The sequence below is a fragment of the Lates calcarifer genome, linkage group LG11 (assembly GCF_001640805.2).
Source record: "Lates calcarifer isolate ASB-BC8 linkage group LG11, TLL_Latcal_v3, whole genome shotgun sequence".
NCBI classification, from domain to species: Eukaryota; Metazoa; Chordata; class Actinopteri; family Centropomidae; genus Lates; species Lates calcarifer.
Genome location: NC_066843.1, coordinates 18,192,471 through 18,219,540, shown reverse-complemented (window position 1 = coordinate 18,219,540; position 27,070 = coordinate 18,192,471). Strand labels below are relative to the sequence as shown.

At 42.4% G+C, this 27,070-nt stretch overlaps 1 protein-coding gene across 1 annotated transcript; it reads left to right on the top strand.

The window, feature by feature from the left end:
• Nucleotides 1-7,380: 7,380 nt before the first annotated feature.
• On the top strand, nucleotides 7,381-24,153 carry pkn1b (protein kinase N1b). Its single transcript, XM_018698587.2, is given in 23 exon segments — nucleotides 7,381-7,762; nucleotides 10,567-10,867; nucleotides 11,984-12,129; nucleotides 12,255-12,375; nucleotides 13,411-13,556; nucleotides 14,070-14,283; nucleotides 14,381-14,445; nucleotides 14,447-14,576; nucleotides 14,801-14,910; nucleotides 15,459-15,602; nucleotides 15,826-15,901; nucleotides 16,761-16,902; nucleotides 17,244-17,334; nucleotides 18,632-18,723; nucleotides 19,169-19,241; nucleotides 20,218-20,309; nucleotides 20,457-20,633; nucleotides 20,808-20,870; nucleotides 20,948-21,024; nucleotides 21,234-21,376; nucleotides 22,193-22,300; nucleotides 22,769-22,849; nucleotides 22,960-24,153. Coding segments are annotated over 23 exon segments (2,886 nt in total). The 5' UTR covers nucleotides 7,381-7,672; the 3' UTR covers nucleotides 23,164-24,153.
• The last annotated feature ends 2,917 nt before the right edge of the window (nucleotides 24,154-27,070 follow it).

Below are 27,070 nucleotides of genomic sequence, written 5' to 3'. Positions count from 1 at the left end.
GGATAATCATCTGCATTATGGAATGGACCTCTTATCCCCGTCAGCCCTTCTGCCATAATCATTTTTAATCTGCTTTCCATGTCCATTACCACTATGCCTGCTCAACCATTCCATTACATAGCGGGGCTCTCTCCCCTCCTTCTGTCCCCTCCTGACCGCTGTAGGTAACTTAGGAGCATATTGCATGTAGAATAAAGTGTCTAGCCATAAAGCAGGTTAGTTGACCTGCTGTCTGTTATCTGATTCAGGAGAAAGAGAGACAGTAGGAGGAAATCTTAATAACTGCAGATTTAAACGCATGTGTTTGAAATCTCTCATGGACATCAGTGCATGATTTATGCAACATCTGAGTTTGGATTTGTCCCAGGGAGAGGGGGATATGGTAGTGGAGCAAATCCTGCCGCAGTTGTAGCTCATTCATGTTTTGGACTGTCAGATTCCTAAGAGATTTCAGGGCTATAAGATGCTGAATTATGGAACATCAGCGAAGGAACACAACACTGGAATATCTATGTTCAGGGAATCACGGTGCAGCAGTTTTTGTCTTGGCTGGAAGATAATTTTCACCACCTATTTGCCTTTAGAGTGGAAAAGTAAGAAAGTGAAGCAGCAGTATGGCTCTCAGTCACACACCATCTTTAACACACACTCTAAACCCCCTGCGGGCTTGTGTCACTTGGAGAGAGTATAAGATATTCTGTTAATATGGAGCCTTAGGTGGCTGGATGACTGCAGAAAAGTGTCAGTCTCTGCAGGTCCAGACAGCCCTCAGCAGACATCATGGCCCCGTCACACAGCACTGCGCACTGTGCCTCATGCTTAAGCTGGTAACAACCAAATGTGAAAACACTGGGCATCAAACATTTAACAACTTTTTCAGACTACAGTCCTCTCCATTCAGGTTTCTGTTTGTATGCAGCTAACACTGCAAGGATTGCATTCTGATTACTTCATTTTCCAGCCACACGTCCTCCAACTATACTGCAAGATAAGATGCCTTTTCTTTATTATGACATTCCCTATTTGTCATCTCATGCTTTCACCTTACACTGTCTGATAGTGATGAATTAGTCTCTGCTCTCTATACATAAGCCCCACTTCTCCCACATATATTGTTTTTGTATGTATCTTCACGTCCATCAGAGAGGTGATATTCCACATTCTCAGAAGCAGTCTACGATGCCAGGGGTTGTCATGTCCTATCTCCGCAGGTGGTGGGCTCACAGGGTGGCAATGCGGTGTGAATTATTTGGGCCATGGGTCAAGGCCCCACCATCCAGACACCCACCAATGAGCCTCCCTCCCAGGTCTGGCTCCAGGATGGGGCTCTGGTACAGACAGATTGGTGCAGCGTCAGCAGTAATGCAGGCATTGTACTGGGCCAGTTGTGGTGAAGAGGGAGCTGAGCCACAAGGCAAAGCATTTACTAGTCAGAGTATGTTCCAACTCTGACCTATGGTCATGAGCTTTGTGTCGTGACCGAACGAATGAGATCAAGAATACAAGCAGCCAAAATGAGTTTCCAGAGGTTAACTCTGAGTAGAGTCACTGCTCCTTCAGATTGGATGGAGTTGAGGACACCTTCCATTGGACGGCCATTGGCCTGGGAACTCCTCGGGATTCCACAGGAGGAGGTGGAAATTGTGTCTGTGGAAAGGGATGTCTGGACTGCCTTGCTTAGCCTGCTGGCTCTGTGTCCCAAGTCTGCGGGAGAAAATGGATGGATTGGGAAAGTGGGAACGCCTACCCTCCCAGTCTGGAAGCATAAAACCCAGAGCGTGACAGTGGTTAAAGTAGCCATGGCTGTAAAGCCATGAAGTGCCTCATTAGCTCTCCTCAAACACCCTTATCCAGGTTTGACTGTTGTAGGTCAACATCTTTGTTTGCTGCCTTTTTTATATGCAGGTGATGCTCACTGGAGCATTCAGAGTATAGTGGGCTATGTCTGTTGGATTCAAGACCTTTTGACCTGTTTTTTTTAACACAGGTGAATATACCAGCCTCATTGCTTGCTTGTGAAGATAACTGTTGTAACATTTTTTTTTGCTGCAAAATTGTTTTTTTCCCCATTTTGTTTCAGTGTCCTTCACCTGTCCCATTTGTCTCAAGCTTCCACTACATGCATGACAGAAGCAGATTAAGTGTGTGGACTGTAGAGCTTTTCTCACTGGGTTTATGCTGCCTTATTCCTCACGAGCCTGCACACAGCGACTGTTTGTTATAGCAGAGTTCACAATGGACAAAGCTGGGAACACAAACACATAAGCGTTTACTGAAGTCTCTTGAGAAGATCGACCCTTTCACAAAGATGCCATTCATGCTGATCTGCTCCTCCCCAGCTGTGGAGCGGACACTGCTGGAACACTTACACACACGCACTGCCTCAGACGTAGGCATGCAGACAGATGTGCACTGAAACGCACTCAGAACACTCTTTCTCACCTAACCCTCAGCTCAGTCTTTCTCCTGTTTACCCAGGCTGGAAGAATCGTCTACTCTGTTGCACATGACACCTTCATCAAGCTTGTACAGGGGATATACATACAGCCATGATGCACTGTAAAACTGCAAAAGGAGATTTGGCAACAGAATTTCTCCTGGAATATAAGGGATTTTAGGGATTAACAGGAAACACACATAGTCCAAGGTACATTCCGTAAGCTGTTAACTCATTCATAGAGGGCCACAGTTGAATTTGTAATATCAGCTAGGGATTTGGATTTGGTAACTTTAAGTGATTTTGTCTTTATATTTGTTGCTTGCTGACAACTTTCTACACTTTGTTGTAAGGATTAGTGATCTGTAGAGGTAGTGGTGTTTAGATTATTTTTTACCTTCAGACAGAGGTAAGCTGTTTCCCTCTGTTTGCAGGCTTTATGCTAAGCTAACTGGCAGCTGGCTGCAGAAATATATTTACTGTTGTCAAACAGCACAAAATATGAAACACCCATAGGAATGTTATTTAACTGTGCAGCTCTGCAGTCAAAATGGCCCACTTACCCACATAAGTCTGCTCACTCAGTGTAACAGTGTCCTGAAGTTAACTCTGCAGTCTGTTGTACACAGACTTCCCTCTGATCTGCTGTGTTGACATAATGAGGAGCAACATTTCCTCCTTTTAGTACTTTAGTACACAGTATCCAGATGACATTGCCTTACCACGCTGTTTTATTCATTACAACCAGTTACAGTACATTAGTCGTGTGTGTGTGTGTGTGTGTGTGTGTATGTGTATGTGGGTGGGTGGTATGAGTGTTACTGTGTCTTCATGCTCAAGCCATCAGTGTTTTATTTATGTTTTTCATTTGGCATCCATCACTTTATTTTATCTACTGTGCAGTGGCATGAAGACAGGAGCGTGTGTGTGTGTGTGTGTGTGTGTGTGTGTGTGTGTGTGTGCGTGTGCATGCGTGCGTGCGTGTGTGCATGCATGTGTTTAGAGAGATTAACTGGAACAACCTCCCCCCAACCCCTTAACCCACATCCCATGCTGAATAAGACTGTGTGCAGACATCAGGATGTGAGGAGAATTTAAACTTGTGTTTCTTCTCCCAAATTCTGTCTCACTCTCTTTTTCACAAGCTGTGTTTCAGTCTGTAGCACACACACGCACACATACAGACAGGCACACACACTATTAAAGTGATGAATGGCACTATTAAGACAAATCTGACCTCTTAACGTTACTCTTTTTTTCCTCTCTCCCTCTGTCTTTACTCATCTTTTCACACTGTAGCAGACATTCAGTTTGGACCACTAAAGTTATGTTTTCCTTTCCTCTGCCTTTCCTAATAAAGTGCAGTCTATTTCTGCACTCCTGAGGTTGTCACTTCCTTGAACTAACTACAGTCCACAGGTCACATTTGCCCCCGCAGCTTCCAACAATATCTGACACTTGCAGAATCTTTAAGTCGACACATTGCAAAAAGGGCCACATCCACGGACGCTAAGGCTCAGGCCATGAACTTGTGTAATCCACATTTTCCCCATAATGAACATATTTTCATCAACAGTAATTTCCTGGAAATCCCAATCCCCTACAAAAACACCCCTCCATGCAATTTCTGGCTTAAGGATACATCTATTAAATTGTGCTTATTTTTGGCAACACTATATTAACAATTAGGTTAAAAGTCCACCCCCAAGCCCCATCATTATTATTGCTGCGTGTGAATTGCAGTTGTCGGCGAGGAAGCAAATGACAAAATGACAGAGTTAGGGCCGGCAACTGTAGCATTCCCCCGCTGCCTCTGCCCCAACAAAATGGACTTAATCTCTATTTATAGGCACAGGCACAGCAAGATGAGCTGACGGGCCATTAAAACTTAATCAAAGGGATGGCTTTCTGTCACCCACCGGCAACTCTGGGCAGAAGTCTGCTAACCAGAATGTGTGACAGAGGACAGTGCTTGACAGATTGGCAATAAGATGAAGAAAAACAGGAGCGAGAGAGAAAGGATAAAGGTGTAAAGAGAGGAAAATACAAGAAGGGGAAGGTGGGTGGTGTTGCAGAGTGTAAGGGAGATGTGAGAATAGCAATCAAATAACATAACAGACAGAAACCATTTTGTTTTCATTCTCCTCAGGAGCTTGTCACCTGAAAACAGAAAATAAATTGATTGCAAACCAGCAGACCACAACCCTGTGTGATAGACACTAAGGGTGTATGGTTTCATGAAATCATAACACTGCAGCATGTTTGCAGTATGACTGAATATGCCATGACCTCTGAGGGCTGGATTATGCTAGAGAAGAACAAGTTTTTCTGACCTGCTGTGTTTATAGTGTTCATAGCCGTTCCAAACACAGCCACAGCCACAGTCATAGGCGTAGTGAAAAGTGTACTGTCACAGAGACATGGATGACAAGCAATAATTGTTTGTATATGGGGATAACACCGCGGATATTCAAACAGTCTCTCCCGGAAGGCATTTGTCATGTTGCACTGTCACAAAAGTTGACAGAAGTAGTTCAGAAAGGTGTGGGGGTGTCTGATCATCTGACAGCCACTCCTGATGTAGTATACAGACACCCTAAGGTGAACAATACAGAATGTAACTGCTCATTTACTTTGTGTTGACTTGTTTTTTGTCATCTTTGTGAGGTATAAACCTCTGGTTTCCAAAGTGGGTGCTGCACTGCAAAATTTCCTTTTGTTATTGAGCATTTTAATATGGTTTACCACCTCATTACAAAATGAGGCAAATACTACTTTTAATTCCATTTTTATATTCAATATCAATATTTTTATATTGACTATGGGTCACATTAATACTAACGGGAAGGAGTCACTCATGGGGGTGAACCAGCATACAGCTATCACCCAACTCTGCAATTCTTCTCATGTCTTTTACTTTTTTAGTATCTTTTGGTTCATTGGTTTGATTTTCCGTTCTACAACTTTACTGTCACTGCTATCATTAGCACTGTCTTCAGCTGCTGTAGGCAGTGGTTTTCTGCAAAAATAAACCTCTAATAAATACACTGTAAGCAACCAGCCCAGGGCTAAATAGCAGACAAAGTTAGTGACTAGCTGGTAAACATAGTGGAGCATTTAGCAGCTAAACAGCCAGATGTTTCCCTCAGGAATTGGTGGGGAGAAAAAAAAAACTGTGTGTGTAAAAGGGTGAATACTGGACTTAGATTCTGGACAACTGGACATACAGGTGACCAGAAACATGACTCCAAATGAAAGCCCAATGCTATTTCACTCAGTGTAAACATGATATAGAGAGTTGGAACAAATGAATGGAGGATAGTAATGATACTGTTAGATGGTGGGAAATGTGTGTTAATAGTGAAATCACACAGTACACGTTTGAACAGGATGAAACTGTAACTTTAAGAGCTGGTATCTTTAAACCAGTGTGATCTTAGTTCCTGATACTGTGGTCAGCACAGTTTTAGTGACTGCATCTATTTAACAGACACAATGAGCGAGTCAGTTTGGAACGACAGGCCTTACTACAGCTCGTGTTTAGCTTTAAACCTTTAAGATTTCAGCCAATAATGAGAGCTGAGCTGTATTTGTGAAGGTGAGAGACAGTATGGATGCATGGGGGCTGCTATCTCTGCAGCCGCCGGTCCACATTACACAGGAAGCATTGAGAGCCACAGCTGTACGGTAAGGAAATATTTCACTATCTGCTCATAGATATGGGACACAGAGCGTTTATGTCTTTTATCAAAACTGTGTCAAGCAAGAGCAACTCCCTGAACTTTGCATATATTGGCCTAACTTCATGTTATTTCACTTCCTATTCCCCTGTAGTAATGTGAGCAAATAAGAAGAACTAGGTATGTTTTGGTGCCTTTTTGAATGCCATACCGTGTGTGTGTGTGTGTGTGCGTTTGTCCCTCACCTTCTCTGCCAATGAGCATGTATACTTTTGTGTAAGTGTGTGGTACAACAGATACAGATAGGGAGCCAGAGAGGGCCATCTGCCACACAGTGAGGGCTCGGAGGGTCAGTGACCCCGCACTGCTGAGTGTCTGAGTCAGATAAACCCCATGGCCCAATGTGGGTCTTACTGACAGGAAGAGGACAGAAGTCAGACAGCAATGAGACTGTCTGTATCCATCAGAACAAGGCTGAGAATCGGGGATCAGTCAGTGTGCTGCCTGTGTGTGATCTCCACTTGTTCGTGTCTCAGAGGTGACGACTCAGCTTGTTGTCCTGCTTTTTGTGTGAATTTGGTTTTTATGCCAGCTTGTAAAAATTCAGTTCAGCCTCCAGTTGAGTTACACACAGCAGGCTAACGTCCGTCTCTTCCTCTCTGTGTGCGGTTCGTGTCCATATGGCATGGTGTTACATCACGGGGACGTAACAGAACTCAAACCACGAATGCTGCATCTTTTGCATTCTCTTAAAAATGTAATAATCTTTGTCATTTATACAATTGTATGTTATTTGTGAATTTATGTTGATGTGAGGAAAAATCCTCTAGCTCAGTTATTATGAAACTGTCCTTTTTACAGCTCATTTAGATGTCAAGTCCCCTACAGTAGAAGATCTATCTAGTGCTTCATAGTGGGAGTGTTTTGCCCTTTGACCTCTCTTCTCAGTGTGGTTAATTTTCTTTATTCACCACTTCTTCTTCAGTGTTTTCTCATGTACATGCAAACACAGACCTGCAGGTCAGTAATAGAAATAGTACTGCACATGTATGCAGATCAATTGTACTTCCACAGACACACACAGACGCAATATACAGTACATGGTCTGTATATGTGTCCATTTAATATGACCACAAACTATCACAACAGCCTGTCTCTCAGCATTGGAGACCCAGTAGCAGGAAGCAGAGTGGCTGTGAGCTCTCTCACTTACTAAACCACCCGAATGTGTGCATGTGTGTCTGTACAAAGTGCATGACGCCTCAGTCTCTATCTGGCAAAGAGCAGAACAGGAAGCAGCAAGGTGGGGCTCAGTCTATGCTGTTTTCTCTTCCTCTCCTCCGCCTCGTTCACTCGCTCCGGATTTAGACTGGCTTTTGATTCCTGGCGGGAAGGACATCCTGGATTTTGAGGAGGCAGGAATAGCACTCTGTGTTGCCTGATTGGCACTGCTGTCAGCGCTGAGTGTGTGTGTGTGATAGTGCGTGTGTGTGTGTGTGACGGGGGACAAAGGGGAGGGAGGGGGCCCGGGAGTGAAGCCAGAGAGAGGCCAAACATGGCCAGTGAGGACACACTGGAGGACCTGCCGGGCGATCAACCAGTTGATTCCCTGGTACCCACTGAGCAGAATGACACAGAGTCTTCGGTAGGCAACTGCAGCCAGAGCAGGCCTCAACATGGCCGCCTTTTTTCTTTCCATCCATTACTATGGCCCTTCTCTTTTCTGTCAGCTTCCTCGTTCACTTCCTGTAAAAACATCTCCTATCTGACAGCGAATCACTTGTGAGTTTTCATTCCTGTGCTGTTGTGATTTTGCCCCGCTGTGTGAGCTGTCTTATACCTCGCTCCAGAGGTTCTTTGTTGTAAAACACCAGGGATTAAATTGTATTGTGTTGAACAGGAGTGCGTCACGGTACAAACTCTCCCTTCCTGTCGTTCATGGTGTGCTATTGCCTCTGCTCTCTCCTCTGTCTTGGATGGCTGTGGCCCTCACTGCTGCTCACACTGTGTCACCCTGCCACATCAAGGCTGATATGTGTGTGTATATATACATATATATGTATATATATACATATATATGTACACACACATATATGTGTGCATGTATACGTGTTCATGTCACTGTGCTAGTCAGTGGTGTTTACGTCTTTAAAAAAAAGATAGATGTGGTGAGTTTCTTCCACATCAAACTCCTTGACAAAATAACACATATCTGCAGTGTTATTCCTCTATATGACCTCGTTCTAGTACCAGTTTGAGAAACATGTTCAATTACATTGCTTCAGGGTTGTGCAATGACATAACATTGCATTAAAGCAGCAGTTAAAATCCTACAAGCACTTGGCCTGTTCCATGTGGATTGGCCGGCTGCTGGGGCCGTGCCTGACTGTTGTACTGTATTGTGTTGCAGATGGATTATGACTTTAATGAGAGCAGAGCTGTAGACCCAGCCTGCTTGTAGCTGGATGGACACAGAGACCTAAGAAGTTGTAATCAGATCTGCTAAGCTGGATGGCTGGCTGCATGGTGCAGTGAAAGGCCCTGAGCACCCCGTCATTATACTCTATCAGAGGGGAGGGAGCAGTCCTCGCTGACCAAGAGTGTGATCTGATGAAATCTAATGTCACTAAATTATATGAATGCATGACATCTCCAGGCTTTCAAGCACTTTTTAATAAGTTAATAAAGAATATATGTGGTTCTCTGTATATGGAAAATATATAGGTCATGGACGTATTAACATGAACAACTGTGCAAGATACAGTTTATTCTTTTGTAAAGTTTCAGAGAGGTGTTGAGTTTAGGGACCTGTAGCATGGGCATGCTGCTGGGGTTGGTGTTCACATTAATCCCCCTGTGTGTGTGTTCAACCCCCCTGTGCATGAAGACCTCAGGTCTGGGACATCAGGAAACACACTTTTGCCGAGAGTTATTTTTATTGTGAATATTAGATCTAATTATTGAGATTTTTTTTAATGGATGAAAACTGGATTTTTTAGATCAGTTCTTGGCATTTTGTCTGTTTGACAGTGGACAGTATAGAGAGACAGGAAACAAGGGCAGAGAGACAAATGGTACATAACATGCAACAAAGTCCCCAGGCCAGGAATTGAACCACAGACATTTTTTTTCCAGTTTTCAAAGTTTAAAATCAAAACATTTTTTAATCATGTTTAGCCTCGGGCCTCTGGGTGGGTGTTTTCCATGGCAGTGGTTGACTGTCGTGAGGTGGGGGTTGCCAGGAGACGAAATGTCAACTTCCATGGTGCGCTGCTGACTGGACCATAGGTCTTTATAGCCTACGAACGCTGATTCAAGAACATCTGTCCCTTTACAACATTCAGCATTTGTGGGGACCCATTGAGCTGTTATCTTTGTATTACACAAGGTGGGATCTAGTTAGCCTAACTTGCTAAAGTGAGTACTGATTCCCACTAGATTTTTCTTTTCATTTATATTATATCAGCACCTGCTGAGGAATAGGCATCTTCCACACACGCTGTGTCAGTGTTATTGGTCCAATTGGGATGATGACAAAACTCACAGCAATGAGTAATTCTCTGACCCCAGCACTATATATGTTACTCTGTGATCCGAATCACAACATGGAGTAATGTATCTAGTGTAGATAGGGAGTGCTGAAATCACAGCTGGAGGCTAAGCTTGGAAAATACTAATGTAGGGGGTGCTACCACAATAAAAAAAATAATTAAATTCAAATTTCTTCTCTTTTGTAATTGCAATTGATAGCATTAGCTCTGTCTTTGTCTTCACTGCTTCTGAACTGTATTTGTCGTTTACTTTAAACTGCAGGTGATACAATTTGGGTCTCTGCACTACTACTGCACTACACTGTATACACAATATTTTGTGATCATTTTTGCACATCTGTGTTGCATTTTTCTACATATACACGGTGTATGTTTCCTTGTGACCCATCCAGAGGCAGACGAGACCCTGATTGATTTTAGTCTGTATTAATGCTGTTCTAATCTGCTGTAATCTGGTTAGTGTTGATCAGTAGGAGAGCTGATGTGAGCACTCAGCTCTTTACACACTTAAGCACTGCCTCTGCTTTGATGCTGCCTCACAGCTCAGCAGGTTTCACATGTTGTTGATTCACTCACAGAGTTGCTGTTTTCCCCCCTCTTTTATCCCACAATGCTTCACTTTGTCAGAGCTGTGTAGGGTGACTGTTACCAGCTTTGTCTGTCGTAACCTCAGCTCAGCAGCTGTCAGTTCAAGATGACACCCTTTGAATCAGTTTCACTTTCAATCCAAATTGAATAATCCCCCTCATACACAGCATGCTAAATATAGTTTAACTTTCTTTTTTCATATTTGTACTGTTTTCTGCAAATGTAACAACATCTCCACTGACCCTTGGTCATATACTGCCACCAACCTTTTGTGGCTTCTCCTTAACTGTCTCATCCTCCTCTCTTTCAGTGTGACCCAGGCGGGCTATCGGTGCTCCAGCAGCTCGGTCTGGACCAAAATTCGGACTTCTCAGACTCCAGCGTGCAGCAGCGCCTGGACGAGCACCGTGAGAGGATCCGCAGGGAGATCCGCAAGGAGCTGAAGATCAAGGAGGGTGCGGAGAATCTGCGCAGGGCCACCACCGACAAGAGGAATGCCCAGCAGGTGGACTCGCAGCTCCGCAGCTCCAAGCGCAAGCTGGAGTCCCTTCATGCTCAGCTGCAGGAGCTTGACGCACACATTGTGGTCAAGGGCCCTGATGACAACAAAGGTAGAGTATCTACCATGGAGAAGTGGTTTTCAAACTACTGGACCACTGTGCTCCTTTACCAGTTCTCTTTGAGGCAGTTAGAACACATTTATAACACCATCATCATTACATACATGTTTTTCGGTACCAGGTTATGTGAAATAATCTGTTCATAGTTTACACCAAAAGATCGTACCAGTAGTTTTGCATGTTTTATCTCATTACTACACATCAGATACACTTTTTGCATCAGTGATGACAGATTTCCAAAGTATATATGATATCTAGAATTTATTTGTTACCTTCTCGACAGACATTGGTTTCAATTCACAGACAAACCTGCAGGCTGAAAACCTGTTTTATATGGGTAATCTATCTCAGTGAACCAATAGTCACATTAATAGATTTTGCCATTTCATCTACCAACAGGGACTGTCTTGAAACTCTTGTTTGACAGTGTGTTCATTTTTGCCGAAAATGCTGAGACTAAGATATAAGAAGACTAAAAGTCTACAACTGTGGTTGCAGCACTTTCAATTTTTAGGCACATCAGAGCTTTAATGCTAATGTGCTCACAGTAACAATGCCGATGTTCGGCAGGTATAATGTTTACCATGTTCACCGTCTTGGTTTAGCTTGTTAGCATGCAAACATTTGATGGGAATGTCATTAGTTTGGCAGGTAACTTAGTCATAAAGGAAAATACTGACCTGAATTCACATAAGGGGTCAAAAACACAGAACTTCTTTGCAATTCATCCAGTTGGTTTTGAGATATTTCATGTGAAACCACAAAACAACCACCCTAACGCTGGCACAAGGAAAAGTCAAGGAATCACTAAAATGCACATTGTATGGCTAAAAACAGACGCTGTGTTTGCTGTCATGAGTTACCAATTGCAAGAGAGTGATTTTCATATCATACCATCATAAGTTGAAACTACAGCTATGACTTCCTTAAATGCAGGAATTTAATCTTGTGTTTATTATCAGCACACAAGATTAGTGGTGAATGGTCTGAAACAAGTCAAATCACTGGTCTTTAGATTTATGTGCTACGTGAGGACAATAATGATGTATTAAAAACTGCAACAACCGTAAGCTTTCCTCTTACCAAACAATGATTCCTCTTATCCAGATACCCCTAAGTCTCCAGGGTCGGTTAGCCGGACGTCAGCCAATCAGCACCGCATCGCAGCTTTGGAACGGCAGCTAAACATTGAGCTGAAGGTCAAACAGGGAGCAGAAAACATGATTCCAATCTATGTCAATGGAGGGAGCAAGGTACTCAGCCATCAGCTTTAACTCTTATTTACTGCTCTGAATTCACTATCCACTACACATTCTGCAATGTCTGTGTTCCTTTACTCTCTCCCTGATCTCCTCCTGTTTTTTATATCCCTCCACAGGACAAGAAGCTTCTCCAGTCGGCTCAGCAGATGCTGCAGGACAGCAAGACGAAGATTGACATCATCCGCATGCAGATCCGAAAGGCCATGCAGGCCACAGAGCAGTCTGAGGACAACCAAAGTACCTATCATTCCTTTGTTTTTATGCTCTTCCTCTCAATTCCTCTTTCATCCCACCTGCTACTCTTTCAGCTTATAAATACTGCATATTTTATGATGCGGGGGGTAATGGATCAATTCTTGCTTTAGAACTTAACAGTGTACAGTCTTCCAGCCACACACACACACACACACACACGTATTGTCCATTACAGCCCTCTCACTCTCCCAGGTTAGATCCTTATTGATGTTCCTGCATCCCCTTGATGTTGCCCAACAACTAAAAGCCATGCCTCATTTAACAGAGGTTAGAGAGGAGGCAGGTCAGATGCAGGGAGCCAGGAAGGGAGTGAGACTGAAAGGACTGAGTCAGAGATGACGACAGAGTGAAGTGGAGGGAAGGAAGGAGTCAGAGATGAAAGAGAGAATAAGCAGGGAGGGAAAACAAAGCTCAAACTAGCAGAAAGAGCAGCAATGATCCTGGAAAGGACATCAAGCTGAATGATTTATTGAGAGTCTGTTTTCTGTCCATTCTCCTTTATTTTACTCCATATACAATCTCTTCAGCCCTATGCTTTAAAGCTGGTATAATAAGTATTTTATATTAACATAGATCACACATTTGTCAGCTCATTACACATTCAACGCTTTTTTTTTGCACTAAACGTCTGACAGACAAAGTCAGCAACCACCTGCTGAATATAGTGGAGCATCAGTGGACCAGCTCCAGAGCTAGATATTTCCCTCAGGGGCTGGTAGCGACCAAAAACAGGGCTAAAAGAGAATGAATATTGACTTTAGATCAGTCATCAGGTGGCTAGCAATATGACTTCCAGTGGATGACTTCCAGTGTTGCTGGATCTATTAAATGGGCAAATGCTCGCCATATCAACTTCAAATACTAAAGGTAAAATATCAGTGTTGTGCTCACAGCTTCTTTCTGCTGCCCCGAAGTGGCCAAAAAAAGTTATTGCAGGATTAAGACTTAATATTTAATCCAATGGCTGTTCTTAGTGAAATAGTTACTCATATGTGATGTGCTGACACTGTGTGCCAGGTAAACCAGACCTGTGTGGGGTGGAGCTACGTGTGGAGGAGCTGTGGCATCACTACCGCGTGGAGCACGCCATGGCCGAGGGAGCCAAAAACATGTTGCGACTGCTGGGTGCTGGAAAGGTCCAAGACAAGAAAGCCATGGCAGAGGTCAGAGAACAGAGAAGAAATTACATGGTTTAAAACGTAATAAGTTCAGTCAGCTGTTCCAGCATAGCATCAGTTATTCTCTTATGAATGCTTATAAAATCTGGACACACCGCCAGCAACCTCTTAGCTTGGCAAGACTGGAAACAGGGTGAAACTGAATGAGAAAGTGATTAAGCATACTTCCCAAAATGCTGATAATCATTTGAAAAGCACAGAAAATACAGAAAAAATTTCTTGGTTCAAATTTTCAAACAATTCTTAGAAACACAAAAAATGTGCGTCCATATTTACATAACTCACATTATTATTTTTTTGACTCATGTATACTCTCTCACATAGTTTTTGTTGCATGCAACATTTGAATTGTGTGCCTGTATTATCCGTTTTATTAGTATTGCTGCTGCGACAACCTAATTTTTCCAATGAGATCAATGAATTTTTATCTACAAAACAGAAAGACAGAAAGAAAACAACACAAAAAACTATCCATGATCCTCTCTTTGTGCTCTGCAGGCTCAGTGTGGTTTGAGCGAGTCGTCCCAGCGTCTGGACCTGCTCAAGTGCTCTCTGGAGCAGAGGCTGCTCGAGCTCCCTGAGGATCACCCCAAGGCCTGCCTCATCAAGGAGGAGCTGGTGCTGGCATCGTCCTCGGCTTTCAGCTCCCGTCACAGCACTCCTTATGTCCATAACCAGTACAGCACCCTGAGCAAACCATCACCTCTCACAGGTGGAGGCAGAAATCACACGCACGCGTTTCAGTTTTGACTGTAGTCAGTATATTTATATTGCGCAAGTACTAAATTTGACTTTTATTCCCATCCCAGGTACTCTTCAGGTGCGTCTTTTGGGCTGTGTCGGGCTGCTGGAGACCATCCCAGGGCGTAGTAGAGGAACCCCAGGTGGTTCTTCCCTCTCACTCTCCAGGGGATGGACGCTCCTCCTTCAAACTGAGTGGCCTCTACAGCCGCAGCACCAGCAGCATGAGCCTTAAGATCCCCGGCAAGGCCGACGAGCTCTCCTGTAAGTGTTTCCACTCTTATTTTGAACACATACCCTCAAATATACTACATTTGTTGTGATGTGAACTAATCAGATATATGCACATCGCTATATGCAGTGCAAGTTTTAATTCCTTTCTTTGATGGTTCAAATGATTTTTAGTTCAAACAAATAAAGGATTGTAGCTCTGGGTTAACCTGGCCAGTGTTTTTACTTGAACAGCACTGCCTGTGTGTCTGTTACAGCGGAGGTGAGCGCAGTGCTGAAGCTGGAGAACACAGTGGTGGGTCAGACAGTCTGGAGGACAGTTGGAGAGCAGGCCTGGGATCAGACCTTCACTGTAGAACTGGAGAGGGTAAGATACAATAGACAGTGCAGTTTCAGTATTAGTAAAATACCAAGCTTTTTTAAACGAACCAAGCAGAGTTTTTTTACCTAGACTTCTGTCCGCACACACCAAAAGGTAGTTGTGTTTTCTGCCGCAAAAAGACAGTGATCATCAATGTCTAAAGATCTTGTAACTAGCACTGCTTTGTTATGGAAAGAGAATAGAAAAATGGAGAATGAGCTGTTGATTCTGCACAAAGTTCTTGTAAATAAGTAAATATACAAGAAATATGAAAACTACACACTGAGTTGTAAATTGTATCTGATATTAACACTTGTGTAATAGTCAGACAAACTGGGATAAATTCCTAAACTTCTAAAGATAAAAGCTGACATATAATAAGCCCTTGAAAGAGAGTTTTCTTTGAAGACAGAGCAGGGTCTTCTTACTTAAATCCTGTTTCTCTAATCCTGAAACAGAACCACAGACAGTTTTCAATATGTTAAAAAAATTGATGCAGAGCCAGAGAACAAAGATCTTCATGTAACATCCCTGGTGTGTTTGCATGTGATCAGTCCAGAGAGATGGAGATAGCTGTGTATTGGAGAGATTACCGCTCCCTGTGCGCTCTGAAGTACCTGAAGCTGGAAGAGTTCCTGGACAACCAAAGACACAGAGTCCAGCTGGAACTGGAGCCACAGGGGCTGCTGCTGGCTGAGGTATAAAACGCACACACGAAAACAGTAACACACACACACACACACTCACTCACAGTACATATAACCTAACATGAGCTGAGATGCATGAGCATGAGATATGAGCTCCTGTATTTGCGTGCAGGCACACCAACATCCACAGATTACTACAAAGCCTGTCTTTGACCTCAGACATACATTTACTGTAGTTAACATTTGTTGTTTTATCATATTGTTTTTGTTTCAGGTGACTTTCTTCAACCCAGTAATAGAGAGAGGCCGGCGACTCCAGAGGCAGAGGAAAGTCTTCTCTAAACAGCACGGTATGTTCAAGCATACACACACACACACACACACACACACACACACACACGCTGAACATATTGCCCTCCGTCATGAAAGAATGAAAACTTTAAAACACTGAATCTGTGTAACATTTGTGTAAAGTCACTGATTAATTTGTTTCCTGGGCCTTGAGTGTCTTGCAGGGTTCCCTCTGGTCTCATTCAGTTCAGATGGTTGGTAAATTTGAGAAAGATTTTGATTATATATTTTTTTTAATTAAATCAAATTAGTGACATTAGTGAGTCTGGGAATCACTAGGCTTTCACATACTGTTCTGCCACACCATGTGTTTTTGAGAAAGGAGCAACACTTAAATGAATTAGCCAACAAAGAAACAGATCAGTGTGTGAATAATTGTGTGGCTTTTGCTTAGGTGCTTGAGCAGATTGCCCATTAATCAGAGGATTTGGTGGTATTAGATGTGCAATATGAATGTTATGAAAGTTATTCCCCACCATGTGATCAGGTAAAAGCATGTTTCTACCATACAGATGTATCATCAGCACTGGTTTTTCGATTTTCCTCTGATTTTTGTGGTTATAGTCAGAGCGGTTGAGAGACGCTGCTGCAGAGTGTAAAGTGTTAATGGCTTCTGGTACTTTCTGGAACTGGGATTATAAACACTCACAGGAAATGCAAACCCAGGTCATGCAACAGTTCAGCTGTCCCACGTCATTAAAGCTACAGGAGCACTTCATCAGCTGCTGAAGTTTGCATGAATGGATGTGTTTTTACTGTATTTCCTCTTCCCCTATAGAGAGAGAATGAGATTTAGTTACAGTAGTCTCTGTATTACTGTTTCATTTATCCAGTTATATTCCACTGTGTGTGTTTCAGGTAAAGCCTTCCTGCGTGCTCGTCAGATGAATGTGGACATTGCTACCTGGGTCCGCCTGCTGAGGAACGCCATCCCCAGTGGAAGCAACACACCTGCCTACACACCTAGTTTCACAAGCAACACGCTCACACACAGCACAGGGTATGTAGCCTATGTGTTGATTGGAAATGGTGTTTGGTGGTGTTGGTGTTTGAATTTGAGTCACATTGAAGTATTTAAAATAACACATTCAGGCCTATAGCTGTAACCTTTAAAGTCACGACACCATGTATCATAAATACATATTTGTTGAGTATGGATTTGATCAATAGAGGTGATCATTCATGAGACAGTAATTTCCTTTTTTCACACATGATTCCTTTTTTCCCACATTGATCATTTTCCTCCACAGTGTAGATTGATTTTCACTTTCAGCTTTTTTTAGTGCCTCTGCAACACAAAATCCGATTTATTTCTTAGTTCTGTGTTTGTTTACGTTGCAGGGAAATCTCAGTGGAGAAGCTGAATCTGGAAACCGACTCTCCTTCCAAACCTGAGATCAGAAGAGATGTGGTGGATGCACCCGCTCCCTTGGTGAGTGAGACAGGAAGAGGGGGATGAAGGCCAAAGAGGAAGGGAAGCTGACAGAGGATTTTCAGACAGAGGAAAGATGGACATCTTTACACTATCATGTTACTACTTTGTTCACTTTCTACCTACAGCCTTTGGCTTGGAAACAGTGCTCTAGTCATAGGCCACTGCACTGTCAGCTTCAGTGAAATCTAAGACAGGCATAATAGGGGCCTGACAGGAGAAAGAGGAGAGGATGAATAATTAGAGAAACAGAGAACTGAAAACTCAGAGAGTAAGCTTTAATGAGACATAATTGGATGGAGTGGAGCTTTAATATGATCAAGGCCAAATCCGTGCGAGTTTCCCAGTGTGAAGAATACAATCTGCAGAGGGCAATAATGTGGGAGAGAGGAATGGAGAGGTTGCATGAAAAGAGGAAATACTTTAGAGAGAGAGAAAGACGAGGGGAGGAGGAGATCAAGAGACAGTTCAAACTGACAGAGAAATTTGGGCTAAAAGAAAAGACAAAAAATGAAACTTGGAGGAAAGGCTTTTATTTCTACACATCAAATGTGCAGGGTGAGGCCACAGCTTATATCCATCAGACACTTTTACAATATCCTCACCATACTAAATGCCAACATGCAATTCTGATCATACTTCTTACATTTGTCTATTCAGTGTGCTTACTGTGCACTCTCAGTTCCTCCATACAACTTTTACAATGATATTTTTACATTAGTCCTTATAATAATTTTGTATGGAAGAAATAGAAATTAATGAAATCCCATCTTATCATATTTTATTTATTTATTTTTATTTTTTTCCCCCAAATCATTACACTTCCATGGTGTACCTTGTGCAACATGCTTTGGCAAAGCACAGCTTAATTATGGTCATGCCAATAAAGCAAATTTGAATTTTAGAGACAGAAGAGGCAGACAGACACAGAATTAGACCAGCACAGAGTGAGTCGGAGGGGGAGAGGGCCTGTGGCAGATGGTGTGTTCAACGGGGTTGAAGTATTATGGGATTAATTACTCTGATGTTTTTTAGAGAACTAATTAGCAGTGAGGAAGGAGTAGAGAGGACAGGAAGAGGGGAGGAGCGAGGCTGTTGGCCAGCAGGAGATCTGGCAAACCGGGCATGATGAGCTTCAATAACTGTCTGTTTGTCTGCTTTTACTGAAGGTCGTTACAGATGTCAGCAATCACTTTGTCCTCATTTCTCCTCTTTTTCTGTCACTCCCATGTTGTTATTTCCCCCTTATTTTACTGCTGTGCTCACTTTCCCCCTTCTTTCTTCTCCCTCTCCACAGGAACAAACACTGGTCATTGAGCCCCCGTCCACACCACCCGTCCTTGTTCACGAGCAGCCAACCAGACCGCTGTTGCAAAACTCTTTACGCAGGTGCAGAAACACACAAGGACCTGTCTCCCTCTCTCATACACACACATAGAAACCACACCTGAGCATCTTTTTGCAATATGGCCAACACAGCTTGACACCAGTAGCACACTCCCACACACAACATGCTCCTGTGTTGTAACCTCTTTATTAACACCTGGTACTGAAGCCAAGTCATCATTATTGTGGATTATAGCATATGTCATGAAATACTTGACTGTGCTGGATGCTGGAACACAGAATAAACACAGAATAAACACTAAAGAGTCCCACAATAGAAACGATTAAGCCTTGTCATTGCAAAACACTGCATTTATCTGTGGAAGTTTGGTATATAGGATGTGTGTTTTCCTGGTGTTGTTGAGCATATGAGGTGCATTTAAATATGTCATTGTGTTAGGTTATGTTGCATGCACTGCCTATAATCTGTCTTTAATTTGTATCTCAGACCCAACAGAGGCCCTCTTTGCCTGCAGGACTTCAAGCTGATAGCAGTGCTTGGCAGGGGCCACTTTGGAAAGGTACTCCTGCTTTGTTTTTCCTCTCAAGATAGAACAAAATCCTTACGCTGTTAATTTAGTTTTATTCTCTCAAATCTTTGTAATGAAATATTCACAAATCAGTGTCTTTTAACAACAGATCAAATGACTGTAAATGTGAAAAGAGTGGCAGGAGTGATGAAGTAGTTCCCTGCAGCAATACAGAGGGTTTTAGCATCTTGCAGCTGCAACTTTAATGTCTTGATTCACTCTCACAGTTCTCATCAGGCTTTCCTTCAGCAGTAGCAGCAGCAGTTGCTAAAAGGACAGTTAGTGTAGGACTTGAATTCACCTGGTGGCCAGAAACACCTCTGAAGATAAATGCTCATGTTGCTCCCTGTCTGGTGAATATGCTGCCCTCAAGTGGCCAAATGCTCAAATAATGCAGAAGTAAATTTTATCTCCTGGAAATGACGTGTTTATCATTTCATGTCATTACACCATCTCAGACAGCTGAACACTTCCTCCATCATATAATACCAACTGACACGGTGACAGTCCGCAGTGAACAGAGTTCACATGTTTGCCCTTAACAATCATGTTTCCTTTTGCCTTTTGCAAATATTCACTATCAATGTTTATTATTCTGCCACTGAAAATAGTTCCAGTAAATGCACAATTTGTTCCTGTTTGATTAATGTTTACTAGAAACTGCAGTGCCTGACTTTTTTTTAGGGAATTACTGAGCCTTTTTAAAAAATGAAACATTTGTGACTTGTTTTGAACAAGAATAAATGGACGTGGCTGAGTGCCACAGACAGGGTAGGGAAGTAGAAAATTACTGAGAGATGGACTAATGCACTGTTGGTTTTGGTTTTCACATGAGATTTATTGACAGTAACAAAAATATAGAATTTCACTAGGCTTACCCATGAAATATTTTCTCATGTTCATTCCATTTGCATTTTCTTATTCCAAACCATGAAGTGATTAATGAAGTTGTCTCTGGACTCCTCAGGTGCTGCTGTCAGAGTACAAAAGGACCGGCAGCCTTTACGCCATCAAAGCCCTAAAGAAAGGAGACATTGTTGCGCGGGATGAAGTGGAAAGGTAACTGTTAATATACGACACAGCTCTCTCTGACTTCAACCAAGTCTCTACGGCACAACAGGAGTTCAGTCACCTCATAATTACACCTCGTACTATACAGTAATTACTGTGTCATTCGCACCCTCCTCCCTCCTCCTCTGTCTCCAGTCTGATGTGTGAGAAGCGGATCTTTGAGACCGTCAACGGCTCCCACCACCCCTTCCTGGTCAACCTGTTTGCATGTTTCCAGACACCAGAACATGTGTGTTTTGTCATGGAGTACACGGCAGGAGGGGACCTCATGATGCACATACATGCTGACGTCTTTTCTGAGCCACGTGCTGTGTGAGTTCTGTGTGTGTGTTAAAGAGAAGAAACGTGTTGTGTGTGCCTTCTTGGAAGGCTCCATGCTCTCTGTCTATGCCCACAGTTTCTCAAACCCATTAATGAATTAAGCATGAATACATAGTAGTCTGTATGTTCACCTCTCCATCTCTCTGTTCATGGTTTGTCTGGCAGGTTCTACTCTGCCTGTGTAGTGTTGGGTTTGCAGTTCCTTCACGACCAGAAGATTGTGTATCGGTGAGTAGTTGGACTGTGTCCCTCTCTTCTCTCAACACTCAATATTTGGCATAAATCCTATTCCTTTTTTTCGTCAGGGATCTTAAATTGGACAACCTGCTGCTCGACACAGAGGGTTTTGTGAAGATAGCAGACTTCGGGCTCTGTAAAGAAGGTGAATATCCATTATTTATTTAGCACGCTGGCAGTCTACAACGCCAGATGAGAAAAAGTTCCATATATTAAAGAAAACTGACTTTCTGACTTTGAGTAATTTGTTTCTCCAGCATTGATATGTCTCTCATCAATAATCCTCTGTCTTTACCCCTTGAATCAATCCTGCCCTCATCCTTTCTTGTCTCTGAACTTCTCTCTCTTCCTCAGGCATGGGTTTCGGGGACAGGACCAGTACCTTCTGTGGGACTCCTGAGTTTCTGGCCCCAGAGGTGCTGACAGACACATCGTACACCAGAGCAGTTGACTGGTGGGGACTCGGGGTACTCATCTATGAGATGTTAGTCGGAGAGGTGAGAATACAGAGTTAGAGTGCATAGAAATTATTCATTCATTAAAATACTCTGGTTATGTTAAAGATTTAAAATGATCTAGCAACATCTGTGTAGATTTTATTATTCATTATTCAGGCTTAAAAGCCATATTTTATATAGGGAAGGGAATAGGGAGGTACTTGTGAGGAGGAAGCAGATAGTTCTCGATGGGCAGGTCTTGTTGCAGGCATCATTTTCCCCCAAAGGACACAAACTCCTCCTGTCCAGGTTGAGCTTCTTGTAGTAATGTCCACTCCAGGGTATCAGCCAGGAGAGTGTTGATGTGTGCCTCCACCTGAGTGTCAGATGGGTGGAATAAATATTTGAAAGAGTTGTAATATTTGACATATATTATTAAAGTCCCCATCCACTCAGAAATGTTTTTTGCTTGTTGTAACTTTACTTGGATGTTTGACTGTGCAGAATTTGACACTAGAAGGCAGTTTTCACATTCATCTGCTGAAGGGGGAAAATTTCTCTGAGCTCACCTTAAATCTCAGTTTAACACGTGGTCGTACAAGATAAAATCAAGTTGTTTAGAAGCCAATCCTGCTTCAATATGCAGCTCAGAAAGTGTGAGGAGGAAACTTGGAACTGAAATATATATGTATTGTTTGTGGATTTTTCAATGAGGGAAAAGAATTACATGTAAATTATGTTTTTTTTTAATGAGTGTGGAAAAACCATATCACAGTATTTTCGTAATGTTTCCAAAAACATCTGGAGAGCTTTTGGGACAGACTGGAGTTGGAATATGTAATGCAGTGCAATATAATGTGTGTCTTTGTCTTTCAGTCTCCATTCCCAGGTGATGATGAAGAGGAGGTTTTTGACAGCATAGTGAACGATGAAGTGCGCTACCCTCGCTTCCTCTCCACCGAGGCCATCGGCATCATGAGACGGGTGAGACTCACTTTCTGCTCATGGCTTACTTAAGTGAGCTTAATATGATTTTCTTGATTACAAAACAGGTCATTTCGTTGGACGTCAGGAAGCCAATATATCATTGCACAGCTTTCCCAAGGATAATAATATTAGAATCCAGCAGCAATATTAGTCCAAGTTAATTTCCTCTGAAATACGAGGGCGTTTTACTCTGAATTATACCGTCTGTCTGTCTCATTGACTGCCATCACCATTTGCATTTACTGGTGAGTTTTGCCAAGCTACAGTAGGCTATAATCTGTTATCTGTGGTTGGCCATGGCTGTAACAGTGACAGCCAATGAGAAGAGAGGCTCAGAAACAGACACAGATCACAAAGTGTAAAATATGGGACCTTTAAGTTCTATATATGACTACACTCTTTCAGCCTCTTATCGCTAAGAGTACTAGTGTTCTTTGTTATTTTTTGTTGTTTCTCGGTCGCTAGTTGTTGAGAAGGAATCCTGAAAGACGTCTTGGCTCTGGAGAAAAGGACGCTGAAGAAGTCAAAAAACAGCCTTTCTTCAAGGTGAGTGTCAGCTTTCTAAACCTGTTTTCATCACTCCTTCTGAACAAGGAGACCCTCATGTTGAGGACAGAAGAACCTAATGTTAATACTTAACTAAATATATCATTTAGAGCATGGACTGGGAGGCACTTCTTCAGAGGAAAATCCTGCCGCCGTTTGTCCCGACCATCGTAAATAAAGAAGACGTCAGCAATTTCGACACAGAGTTCACAGCCGAGCCACCTGCCCTCACGCCGCCCCGCGAGCGCCGCACCCTCTCCCGCAAGGAGCAGGACTTCTTCAAGGATTTTGACTACGTCTCCGACCTCTGCTAGGGTGAGGGGTCAGGGGTCACGGGGGTTATTAGCTGCCCACTGCCAGCCACACTCTGAAAGGACACTGAGAAGTAAAGGCTGACTCTGTCCTGTAGAGGCAGAGAGGAACTTGACAGTGATGAGAGGCGAGGATCGCTCTTACTCTGTCCTCTTTCTCTCTCTCTCTCTGTGTGTCTGTGTTTTGCGACGGGATGAAGGACTGGCTGGGCCGAGCGTGTGTGAATGGGGATCAGTGGAGTCTGATCGTGTGTCACACACATATGCAGTGCCACGAATCTGCTGATCTCTAGACTATCTGGAATGGCTTTTAGAGGGGGAGGAAGTCGTGATGATGACAGAAGTTAATCTAGATTATGTAACAAATGAAAGATGAGGTGATGGATTCTGCTGTTTGTCCTGCCTGGCAACACAGTAAAAAAAGAGGAGTCATTGTACTGAAATGCTCCAAGAGCCTCAAAATCACTGAGAGTCTGAGAGTGAAAAGTGATCAATCTGACAGGAAGCAGTTTGTCTCTCTTCTTCCTGCACTTTTGCTATTCTCTTGTCCCTTTATCTCTGCTGTTTGTTGCTGCTAAGTGTGTGTTTCGCTGTGTTTGGTGTCCCTGCCTCAGTCTCGAATGTATCCACGTCAGCTGCAATCGTGCACCACCTGTACATGAACACATGGGGGAGCCAGAGGAAAGAGAAAATTCTGCTTATTTTGGATCTGAGCTGCCTGTGAATCGTGTCAAAGAAAGGCAGAGAAAGTGGGAGTTAGGTGCTGTTTATGTGTCTGTATCTCACATAGGACACCTCTTCATTGTCTTCTCTCTTTCTGTCTTTCAGTACAACACTGATTTTTAACTACAATCATTTTTCAATGACAAAAAGCTTTTACAAATTTTGTTCTATTTGTGTGATTTATAGTTTTTCTTTTTCCGTCTGTTTCCTCCTCTGTCATTTGCTGGTGAAATGTGTTGGAACTGTGACTCAGTAAAGATGTGAAACCAACACAGACGCATTGATCATTTATTGTCATTGCTTTTTTTTTTTTCTTAACAAATCTTTATTTGCAAATTCACAATGATTGTACCAGTAATTCAGATTGTTTGCATACACATACTGTGTATCCTTATGTACCAAAGTACAGCCTCACAGAGCTGCTAGCAGGCTGTCAAGTCTTTCATTCCTTTTTTCTTTTTTTAATTAGCATACGGCATGTATTTAGCAGATTTAGCAGCACATCTGCTGTATAGAGTTCCTGTTTGAGAAAATTGGAGAAGTAGTAGATTTATATACAAGCGTGGTGTGTGTGTGAGTAAATTGAGCTCTCTGATGCTGTATGCCTGCAGCTAATTAGCAGCTTCTTGAGGAAGGGTTGTTAGCAAAGCACAGCATAAAATGTCAGACTCACTGAAATAAGTGGATCAGTGATGACGAAGATGACTGTGCCAGGGAACAGGAAAGCAGCATCTTATCACAGAGCAGCTGAGAAAAGAAAGAGGGATTTTTCTTCCAAGCAAGACTAATAATATGTTATTGAAAGTATTATTGATGCTGAGTGTGGCAGATAGACTAATGGAAAGGTTTTCATGACGAAAAGGTAAAAACTTGGAAAAGTCATGTTCTTTAGATAGTAGTTGTCTTTGTCACATGGTTAGTCATGACAAATACTGTTCAGATACAGTAACATGGATATTACCAACACAGAAAAACAAGAGTTTTGACTTATGACAGGTTGCACAGGGGTTTCTAAACTTTTTTCAAACGGTTATCGAGGAGACTTGGCACAGAGCAGCAGGCAGCTGTACGTGTAATTTTGTCTAAGGGTCACATTGACACCAGGTTGGTGAACTCAGCCCAGAGGAGCAGCAGCTGACGTCCGCATCGTTTCTCTGCACTCTCAAATGTTCCGATGGATTTGCAGGGCAGACAAACAGACAAAAAATTAATATGAGAGCTTAACATTTCTAACTAGTTTTGCAGCAGTGGGTGGATAGTTAGATGAGTACAGTAAAGTGCTCGTGAATGAAGACTCATGCAGAGCCAGGCCGGGTCCCAGCTGTTATTATTAATGATGTCTTGAAATGGTCATCATTAAAAAGATTCTTGGAATTATTAGTGGGAATGAAACGGGACACAGAGGTAATGTGGACATTCAAGAAGTGAAGCACACACAATACACAACACACAAAAAATCAACAACGAAAGTTAAATTGTGCAACAGTCATATAAGTGGTAATTTTTCTACGGTTATATTTTCTGCATTTTTGCTTTTATTTTAAAGTAAACAGTGAAGAGGCAGACAGGAAACGGGGCAGAACTGAGTGAGAGGGTATAACACGCAACAAAAGTCTGGCTGGATTCAAACCATGTACGTTGCTGTTCTGTGGCACAAGGCTTTTAACAAGTCAGCCACCAGTACAATCTGAGTGGTTATTTTTAGTTATAAAACAAAAAGTGTTCTGTAGACAAGTTACTGAAAAAGCCCTTGAAAACACACCAAAATTTGAAGTGTAATTTTGCTAAATGTTCCAAGTCACTCATGCACCCTGTCCATTTCCTTGATAAAAAACACCAACCCAAACTCCCTGCCAAAAATTTTCACTCCATCAGTGTACTAAAAGATGGCTGGTTGTATCTGAATAACTGACGATTACTTTTTTGAACTGAAGAAACCTTTTTTAATGAGGTGAAACATCTTCAAGAGCCTTCAGTATACAGCTATTTAATTCAATACACACTCATGTCTGATAACCCTGATGATATAACTATGTCACCATCATGGTTTGTTTGTCAGCCTCCTGAAAGTTTGTTTCAGAATAACAACAAAAACAACTGTTTTCTAAAATGTGTATTATTCCTTGTAACCAGTGAACTGGCATGTTTAGAATCAATATTTTTTACAATTACAGTGAATCAAATGACATGTGAAACAATGTGAAAGTGGTTGCTTGTAGTGATGAACCTGAGAGAACTGTCACCTGAATCTACAGCTCTTCTTGGCTTTCCGAAGCTTTATAGTGAGTTTTCAGTTCACTGCTCTCAACCCACTCAGCACAACTTCTTCAGCACCAAACAGCTAACAGAAGAGGTTAGCGACTAGCTAATGAACACATTGGAATATTTAGCAGCTGATGTGACAGATATTTCCCTCAGGAGTTGTTTGAGAGCAAGAACAGAGCTAAAAGGACAGTTGGTATTAGATTTGAATTCATCTGGTGGCCAGACACACAACTGCAAATAAATGCCAATGTTGTTCCCTGTCTGATGGATATGCTGCCCCCAAGTGGCCAAATACTCAGTCAATGCTGGGTTAAAATTCTCATATCTCGTCTTTATCTTTTCATGTCATTCAAACCAACAGTGAACTGATCCCACTAACAACTATTGTCTGAGTATTAGTGTTCAGAGCCCCACAAACTACTAAAAAACACATCTTTGAGGTCGCTACACCGCAGTGAATGGCTAAAATGCCAGATATTTTCCTCAGGAGGTAGAGGCCAAAAACAGAGAGTGAATATTTGACTTGTATTGAGTAACTGGACAGAGACATCACTCCAAGTGAACGACGATGCTGCTCTGTAACTGATGAAAATGTAAATAAGTATTGCTAATAAGTGCGCACATTAAAATAAATGGTGGTGATAAGTCTGTTGCGTGTCCACTGCCCTCAAGTGGCCAAAAAGTCACGGCAGGTTTAAAATTAGTGATGCGTCCCTTAAAAACGTTATTGAAAATCACAGTTGTAAAATCCAAGAAAGTTTAAATGAAAGAAACAAAAAAGCAAGCACAGCCAGTCTGTGCGAGGCTGATCCTGGTTCCTGAAAATGAAGCTGCAGTGCATTTAGTTTTTTACTGGCCTTATTTGCTGTATGTCCAATTCAGAATGTCTGTTGCATTTTGAGCGGAATGGAAAAAAATGTAA